At 43.3% G+C, this 9393-nt stretch overlaps 2 protein-coding genes across 2 annotated transcripts in view; one reads left to right on the forward strand and one right to left on the reverse strand.

Annotated features, from left to right (window-relative positions):
* Positions 1 to 2755, forward strand: part of ndufaf6 (NADH:ubiquinone oxidoreductase complex assembly factor 6) — a 7019-nt gene extending 4264 nt beyond the window's left edge. Inside the window, exons 9-12 of the mRNA XM_019878766.1 lie at positions 331 to 340; positions 680 to 1133; positions 1169 to 1637; positions 2374 to 2755. Coding sequence (XP_019734325.1) covers positions 331 to 340; positions 680 to 808 — 139 coding nt within the window. The 3' untranslated portion in view covers positions 809 to 1133; positions 1169 to 1637; positions 2374 to 2755. The remainder of the gene's footprint in view (positions 1 to 330; positions 341 to 679; positions 1134 to 1168; positions 1638 to 2373) is intronic.
* A 1199-nt stretch (positions 2756 to 3954) lies between these two features.
* LOC109521036 (beta-2 adrenergic receptor) lies at positions 3955 to 5678 on the reverse strand. Its single transcript, XM_019878635.1, has one exon. It carries the CDS (start codon positions 5648 to 5650, stop codon positions 4616 to 4618), a length of 1035 nt encoding a protein of 344 aa, XP_019734194.1. The 5' UTR covers positions 5651 to 5678; the 3' UTR covers positions 3955 to 4615.
* Positions 5679 to 9393: the final 3715 nt, after the last annotated feature.

Below are 9393 nucleotides of genomic sequence, written 5' to 3' on the forward strand. Positions count from 1 at the left end.
TGACTCAAACAATGTAACTCTATATAGCGGTGGGTAGGCCGACACTTATGACACCTGAGCTTTTGTGTATGTACAAGCCATTTTATGGAATAGACTGTCAAACTATGTTCAGCAGCAAACAGCTGTTTCCTCGCTAAAGTGTCGATGCAGAGATCCTATCCCGCGCGGAATGCAGAAAGCGTGACTTCCTTTCTATTTGGCATGCAAAAAGCATGTGATTTTCACGCCGTAGTGGACCGCTGCATGTGGTTATTTTTTGCACGTCCACGTGAGGAACCTGCAAAGCGTCCGCTCTCAACCTCTTAAAAAATTCATTTGGAATAATTGCAGGCTTGAGCGGGTGCCCTCCGAAGCATCGAGAAAATGCGGCAGAGTACAGAGAAATACATGTACATTACACATGAAATGTTAAGAAAAAAAGAATTCCAGCACTTCTCAAACAGAGTTGCAACGCTGGGAGTTTGACCGCCTCATCACCTGTTGCCAGGCAGAATTGGTCGAACTCGTTCATGGGGGATAAAGCAGTTGAGATGATGGATGGATAAACGTCCATGTGAAATTGTTTATTTTTACTCAGATTTGTATTTAATAGAGAGGGAAAAAGAGCTTCAAAAAAAAGTCATAAATACTTTTTTATAAAACTGAAACTCTTTTTCTGTGGTGTATGCGCGCGATGCAGGTGGCGCTAGAGGACTTCCTGCAGAGGCTGAGGAAGGCGGACTTTGACATCTTCCACCCGAGCCTGCAAAAAAGAAACCCCCTCCTCGCCATCCAACTCTACCTGCGCTCCTGGAAGAAGACCTACTGAAGGCCCTCGAAGGCCTGAATCGAGACTTTTGCGGAGGATCACAAACAGGAAGTTGACCTGAAGAAATAGCGGACAGTTCGAGTGGATATAAAAAGTCTGCACACGCCTGTTCCAATGCCTGTTTTTTAAGATGGAGTGGACTTTTCTCCGACAGTTTTTGTGAAGATGAGCGGAGTGAATATTTACTTTGCAAGTCGACTCAGGAGTGTCCGTCCCTAAATTTCAAGTTGGGGGCCACTGTGCTCCGAGTATTAAAAAAAGAAAAGGTTAGTCTGGATCCCTGCTACAGTTCAGAATGGAGGTGTCGGGATCATACTTTGCGGCTGTGTTTCAGCAGCTTGAACTGAGGCCTTACACAAGATGGAGAGAAATATGAACCGTTTGAAACAGCAAAACCTTCAGGCCTCTACTCGAAAGTACCAAAAAAAAAATCAATAAAAGCCCACTAGAACAACTGAGTTTTATCTGCTTTAAGTGAGAGGCATTCGAAGCGGTGGCAGTTATTTGCTGACGCCCATTTAACATGAATTTGAATGGGATTGGTTCATTCCGAACATGGTCACATCCCGTTAGAAGCGGGCGTGCACACCTCGGGTTGTTAATTTTTACCCTTTCCTCCTGGAAAGAGCCGCAAGGTTGTAGTTCACATTCATGGCGGAAAAAAGGTTTGGAAATGATCCTGGTCTCATGTTTTCAGATTCCAAAAACGTGGTACTTGAGCAATAAGGCGTGTCGACTTTTTATATCCACCGTCGGTAACAAAATATTTCTGCTTAGTTACTCTGGTTCGGACCTTATATCAAACAGTCATCCGAGTCTTGAATTCAAGGTGTTCGTTCAATTTGAATCATTGCCTGTTTTTTAAGATGGAGTGGACTTTTCTCCGACAGTTTTTGTGAAGATGAGCGGAGTGAATATTTACTTTGCAAGTCGACTCAGGAGTGTCCGTCCCTAAATTTCAAGTTGGGGGCCACTGTGCTCCGAGTATTAAAAAAAGAAAAGGTTAGTCTGGATCCCTGCTACAGTTCAGAATGGAGGTGTCGGGATCATACTTTGCGGCTGTGTTTCAGCAGCTTGAACTGAGGCCTTACACAAGATGGAGAGAAATATGAACCGTTTGAAACAGCAAAACCTTCAGGCCTCTACTCGAAAGTACCAAAAAAAAAATCAATAAAAGCCCACTAGAACAACTGAGTTTTATCTGCTTTAAGTGAGAGGCATTCGAAGCGGTGGCAGTTATTTGCTGACGCCCATTTAACATGAATTTGAATGGGATTGGTTCATTCCGAACATGGTCACATCCCGTTAGAAGCGGGCGTGCACACCTCGGGTTGTTAATTTTTACCCTTTCCTCCTGGAAAGAGCCGCAAGGTTGTAGTTCACATTCATGGCGGAAAAAAGGTTTGGAAATGATCCTGGTCTCATGTTTTCAGATTCCAAAAACGTGGTACTTGAGCAATAAGGCGTGTCGACTTTTTATATCCACCGTCGGTAACAAAATATTTCTGCTTAGTTACTCTGGTTCGGACCTTATATCAAACAGTCATCCGAGTCTTGAATTCAAGGTGTTCGTTCAATTTGAATCATTTGCATCGGCTGTCACTGTTGACTTCCTTACATCACTTTTCCCACTCTTCTGTGAAGGCAGCATGTGTTGCCGTGCGACTTGAATGACGTTACTCTTTCAGGATTCAGTAACGCGTTGAAAAGTGCAATGTCTGAGGAGGTATGAAGGTGTGTTTGTATTTTTTTCTTTTGTTTTATTGTTGTTGTTTTTTATCACAGACGAGAGCTGGGATGAAAGCTCATTAGTCCTAAAAGAATCCTTTTGCCTGCAGCATTTTGTATAATTGACAGGATTGTTTGGAACACAGGCACACCAGCTGTGTGCTGCGCCTCACTGGCTGCGGCTCAGTTTTATTGACAGATGTCCTCTAGAACGGCCAATTAAGCAACTTCTCACGGTTAACTGCTTGCCACTTCCACAAAGATTTTAATGAGGGAGGGTGAGTATCGATACCAGGTATCGGTATCTGGCCCGTACCGGCCGTATTTCAAAGTTTTGGTTAGTGGTGAAGGCTGCCGATACCACCCACTAATACTTAAACAATTGCAACACGGGCTGTGTCCAAATTCACAGGCTGCATTTTTGGCCGCATGACGTCATTCTGGCATGACTTGACCGCACGTGATGTCCAAATTCGCTAAGGTTTATGCGGTCCCCAATGGCTACGTGAGGAGGAGCCTTCAAAGCCGTCAAAGGACCCAGCCTGTGGATTGTCTTTCGAAAATTTAAAAACCACAAGCGGTCAAGTCATGCAGGAAGTGATGTCATGCGGCCGAAAAAAGCTGTAGTACTCAAGTACGGACTTGACACGTTTTTTTTTGGGTTGTCTCAGACTTGACTCGGACTCCTTGACATTTCACTTGAACGCACTAAATATTTATCAACTCAACCGAGTTCAACTGTTTTTTTTTTTTTTTTGAGAGAGCTTTTTTGTATTATTTTATGAAAATGAACATCTTCCTCCTTAAAAAAAAAAAAAAACTTGAAATAAAGTTTGTCAGATTATTTACTTAGCGATCTGATTAGTTAACCTGACCGTGAGCACCAAAGTCTTTTTCTTTCATTCATGTCAGCCAACAGCGAGTTGATAAAATTTGGTTTGACGAACCATTAAGAACTGGCGTGAGCCAGAAGGTCTTCCAAAAACCGCGATACATTTAAAATAGACGCACAAACCCACTGTGCCCCCATCGTCAGTTCTTCTTTTTCCATTCCACATTATGTGGAATGGAAAAAGAAGAACTGACGATGGGGGCACAGTGGGTTTGTGCGTCTATTTTAGAAGACCTTGACGGGAAAACTCAATTTGAAGTTTTTGAAAGCACATCTTCTACTTGTCCAGTACTTTTTTAACTTGCAATTCAATTCCAACCAACCAACCAACAACTTTCTAAGGACGTTCTGTAATTTTCTGTTACTCTTCCAGTCTATTCCGTTGCAACCAGCTGAGGACATGATAACCTCCACGGCCACTTTTCTCTGGAGGGCTTCCTATGTAAAGCCTCACCACACACAAGTCACTATATGCCGTACTGCTTTCTGAGCACATGAGAAATTGATGTCAAAAGTTGGTCGGTATGACACTTTTTATTGAGCTCAGATAAAGACCCTTTTCACAGACTTTCAGCACAGCTTCAACAGAGAACAAGACAAGGCTCCCTCCCACCCCCATAAAGGCTCATTTCATGCTCATATGAAAATGAACATTCGGCAAATTAAAGCTTTCCCCCAAAATAACTGACAGCAAACGAAGGAAGTATTGAGCACTGTTGTTCTGAAGAAGGGTTAAGAGTCAGTTAGCATTCGGAAGGAACAGCGTTACAGGTTAGCGTCAAAGGTCGATTCGCCGGGAATTGAGTTGGGTAAAGTGTGTTAGCTAAGGAGGCTACGAGCAGAGAAAGATGCTAAATTTGAATAGCAACAACAATTTTAGCGTAGTCAGCAGGATACCGGTTAGGGTTAGCAAGAAATGGGGATGCTAGCTTGCGTTGGCATTAGGAAGGGAGAAGGATAAGGGGTTAGGTAAAAGTTATTTCGTTGAGGTACGGGGAGTTAAGTCCTGGATCCGGAATAGGGTTAGGTTAGGTCAAAGAAAAGCTAAACCCAACCATCATCATATTTGCCGAACATCCAACAAACCGCTCAAAGCCACCACATGAAAAACCGCACTTTTGTGTGTTTCGAGACGTCACATTAAGCAGGCCACATGACAGACAAGTAGGAAAGAAAAGAAAAAAAACTCAAGTCTGTCTACAGCTCTCGTTACTGTTTCTCAGCAGCAACTTCTGCGCGCACAGCCTGAACTTGTGATCACGCACGCTGTAAATGATTACGTTGCAGCAGCTATTGGTGGTCAAAATCCAGAAGGCAAAGAAAGAGAAGTTGCACCACTCGTTGCCCAGAACGTACCCCACCAAGAAGACCGCGATGGGTGTGAAGGAGGCGGTAAAGGCCACCGTCAGTGTCCCGATGGTCTTGGCCGCTTTGATGTCGGAGAAGGTGGGCTTGCTTGCTTTCTGGCATTCGGCCTCCGCCAGGTGCTTCCTGCGCTTGGAGTGCTGCCGAATGCTGGACAATGAGATGATGTTGATGGCCACCGTGCCGCCCAGCAGGGTGAAGTCGAAGGCCGGGAAGATCAGGAGGATGTTCCAGGCCTGCGAAGGGAACTCGCCGATTGTTCCCAGCGCATAGTTGCACATGCGGCTGCAGGTGTTGTACTCCAGGACAATCTTTCGACTGAACACCAAGGGCGACACCGCTAGGAAGAAGCTCCCCAGCCAAGAGAGCACGATGAGGATGCTGGTCCGTTTGCGCGTGATCACCGAGTCCTTATGAAGTGGCCTCAGCACGGCGATGCTACGCTCTATCGTCATCAGGAAGATGGTGGTGATGGAAACCAGGGTGCACCCCGCAAAGATGGGCCCGATGACGGTACAAGGGTGGAAACTCACCGACTGCGAGTTGTGAACTACCCACCGCGGCGCAGACTCGCCGGCCATGAGGTAGACTTCGGCATAGACGGACAGCGGCACCACGAAGGCACCCACCGCAAGGTCGGCCGCGGCCAGCGAGGCTTTCAGGTAGCCCTGCGGCGTGCGGAAGTGCTTGGTGCCCAAGATTACCGCCAGGGTCAGGAGGTTGCCGAAGAGGATGGCCAGGATCAGCAGCACCAGGAAGACCACCAAAAGGATTTTGTTCGCCGTCGTGCAGCAGCACACGGTGCACTGCGCCTCCTCCCCATTGTCCGGCATGCTCGGCGGGCCGGGGTTGATCATTGGACAAACCCGGGCCAGATCTTTACATTAGCATCTGAAAGGTAAACACAGGATGTCAGTTGGAGTCAATATTTCTTACTAGTTTGGGTTCGAGTTACGGGTCCGCTTCAGTTTCTCATTTTTTGCTTAGGGACCCGGAAGTACTTGGAGGTAAGGTTGTTTGAGTTCTAAAACTGCTTAAGAGTAGTGCATCTGTGCGACCTTGAATCCACCGTTGGCATAGGTTCTGCCTGACCAACCTACACAAAAAGATATTACCGCTATTTCCAGTAGCAATATTTTATTAAGCAACGGGCCACTGACAAAATTTACTGACTCTTTGCGAAGAGATTACAGAACCAAAAGATTGGAGAGTATGTCAAGTTTAGGCTCGCAAGTAAAGTAACTCTAACTGTTGGTGACAACCGGATTGAAATTAAAAACTGACAGTCAAAGCAACACCTTGTGTAGTCCTTCTTGGGAAGATAGTTCCACGCTCGAGAAAGTGGAATCGCACTTTATATCTCTCTTTGACGAGATGACATTTTCCACAAAGGTTGAGGAAAAGGACGATGAAGGTGAAGAGATGTAGCTTTCGGAGTTTGGCCATAATTAATGTTAAGTTTCGGGTAGAGTTACTGATTGGAGTTTAGATTTTGGGGTATAGTTTTACTGTTTACCGGCAAAGAAGATGGTTATGGGTTTGCATTAGCGTTAGCAAGGAAGAGGTTTAGTATTTCGGTTCAGGTTAGCCTTACGGTTTAGGTTTTTTTGGGGGGAGAGGAAGCTAGTTATGGGTTTGCATTCGCGTTAGCAAGGAAGAAGTTTAGAATTTCGGTTCAGGTTAGCCTTACAGTTTAGGTTTGTTTTTTTGTTTTTTTAGGAAGGCAAAGGGGGAGGGGGTACTGTGTTAAGGGATTACAAAGAGAGGGGGAGACCATTTGGAGGATTAGGGTTCGAGGTTATAGATGGGTTCAACCAGATCAGTGATTGAGCCTCCGATCTTAACAGACATGTATCCATGTTAGCAACACTTAGCCTTGAACAGAAAAACACGCTGACGACAACCACAACTCTTCCAGCTAATCAAACTTTGTTATTTGACATTGAAAAAGCATTTTGTTGAAAACCGAAGCTTTCAATGTCAACAAAAGCAAAGCGATAAGGTTTGGCCATTGGAACAGATTGGATTTATTTCTCTCTCCGGGGTGAATACGCCTTTCACTCTTTCTTGAAGCAAAACACTTACAAGGTCGTTGTTTTGTCATAGACAAGTAGCAGGCAGACAAGTAGGCGCTAAAAGAAAAAAAAATGAACTGCTTGTTTACTACAATGACTTTAGCCTTGCACCACTGGGCCATTGTGTGTCATACTTAGAAAAAAACGAGTCATAGAATAATATATGCCGTATTTTATTCTATGACTCTATGACTGTACTTTTTACCATATATTATACGTATATTATACGGTAAAAAGTACAATTCAGTACATGCAAGTGGCAATGATTGTGCCGTGGCCAATACTCAAAAGGAATTTTATTTAGCTTTCCAAAAATCTTGAATTGTGGATCAAATTTTGACACTATGCTCTCATTTGATAGTATGGGGGAAAAAAAAATCTTTATTATTTATTGTCGCCCATTTGTCTAGGGTACCTGCATCTCATTGGAGGTCATTTTGGTGAATTCCCTACCGTAGAAGTTGGTCAAATTATGAGTCCTGGATTTTTATTTTTTTATTTATTTTTTGCAATCATGTGGTAATGTCATGGGATTTTATTTAAGTAAATAAGACGGTTCTGTTGGCTCGTGTGAGACCAGAATAAAAGGGCTGGATGGATGGATGATGATGTCACAATCTATGTGGCCAGCTGTAGTAGTAAACACAAGCCAGCTGACTGGGCCATTTTTTTTTTAATCCGCAGACATGAAGAAAAGAGGCGTTGCGAAACCAGCACCGCAGCCGTCGCATTTGGCACCCCGGGCCACGGACAACATTAGGTACACGTGTGCGATGTAATAACATCCTGTCACAGATTTATTTCGTTTAGTTTCATACAGTATTATGGTTACCTTGGTGTCTGATGTGCTCAATACAAATAAAGTCGTGTTTTTGTTTTTTGTTTCTTATGTCCCCACTAACTAAAAATGTTAAATATAAAAATTCCCTTTGTAGATGTAACCAAAAAAAAAAAACTCGGGTTTGATTTTGCCTTGCTTTGCTTTTGTGTATTGCTGGCATCAGGCCGAATCCTTCTATGTCACAGTTTGATATTTTTTTCAAGATGTTTGTATCACACCAACTACTACCAAGGAGGACTTACGCCATGTCAGATTTTTTTTTTTTTGCTTTAAGTATTGGCAGTCTCCATGAGTAGCCAATAGCTAAAAATAAAGAGTGGTATTGCCTACAGTATAGTAGCGTGACCTTAACAACCTCTTTCTTGTCTACAGTAGATGCTCCAAACTGTTCAAACTATACAAGAACCCCACCCCCCCCTCTGCGAGCCACCCTGTCATTGCTTATCTCTCAGTTTCACATTCATATCCTCAAGCGGCCAAGTATGGACACACACACACACACACACACACACACACACACACACACACACACACACACACACACACACACACACACACACAGTCCCTGCGTCCATGTAACTCTTCATGCAGAAGACTCGCTCATATCCAGCTAATCATCCTCCGCAGAGTGCCAGTGCAAATAGATGCATGGCAACAGTCGCATGTTTACATGCGTGGCCCTACATTAGAGATACTTACGGTTGATATAAAAAGTCTACACACCCCCGTTCCAATGACAGGTTTTTCAAGATACGAGTGAGACTGCAAGTTGGAACGTAGCCGTTAAATGAAGTGAAATGGTTGTTTGCATAAGTGTTCACACCCTCTCTCGACTGGGGATGTGGCCGTGTTCGGATTGAAACGCATCAAATTCATAGTAAGCGGGAGTCAGTGCACACCTGCTACCATTTCAAGTGCCTCCGATTAACTCCAAATAAACTTCAGCCGTTCTACGTTTTGACTGGTATTTGGATCTGTTCATAAATAAATATGCAGTGATCTATCAAACTGCACCCACAATATTGTCGCATGGATGCCTCTTTAACAGTGTCAGCGCATCAGTTGAAATTGAGCATTGATATTCGTAGACAGAATAAAAGGTTGCAAGAGTAATGGGTGCAAGACATTAAGATTTTCTCTTTTCAAATCTTTTCAATTTTTTTTTTTTTTGCCACTTTTTAAAACTGCTCAGAATTAAAAAAAAAAAATATTGTACATTCCCGGTTTTGTTTTCTGTGTGCTTCTGTAAGCACTATCATAAACATAGTTTGTGCAAAATTGTTTGAGAATAGTAAAAGATAGTTATTTCTTTTTTTAATATTTATTTATATTTATGATATATTATATTATACAAACTTGAATTAGTCACAGTTAAGGCCTTTTTTCTTTCAGATTTATTTTACCAAGCAGATATAGACACCAACATTTTACTATAAACACAAAAATCACATAGATGTGCAAGTAGTCCTGATGCGCAGTAATACAAAGCATCAGATAAGGTTTTATATCCTTAAAAGTGTACCAAAATATGATTCACTGCCAACCCCCAAGCCCCCAAAAAATATATACATATAGAGAGAGAGAGCTGAGAAGTCCTTATAAATTATGCTCGACTTACTTTAAGTGTCACTTTGAGGAAGCCACTGAAAGCTGCTTCTTCTTGCCGCCACCGAACAACCCCCCC

This window comes from Hippocampus comes, unplaced genomic scaffold (assembly GCF_001891065.2).
Source record: "Hippocampus comes isolate QL1 unplaced genomic scaffold, H_comes_QL1_v1.1 scaffold315, whole genome shotgun sequence".
Taxonomy (NCBI): domain Eukaryota; kingdom Metazoa; phylum Chordata; class Actinopteri; order Syngnathiformes; family Syngnathidae; genus Hippocampus; species Hippocampus comes.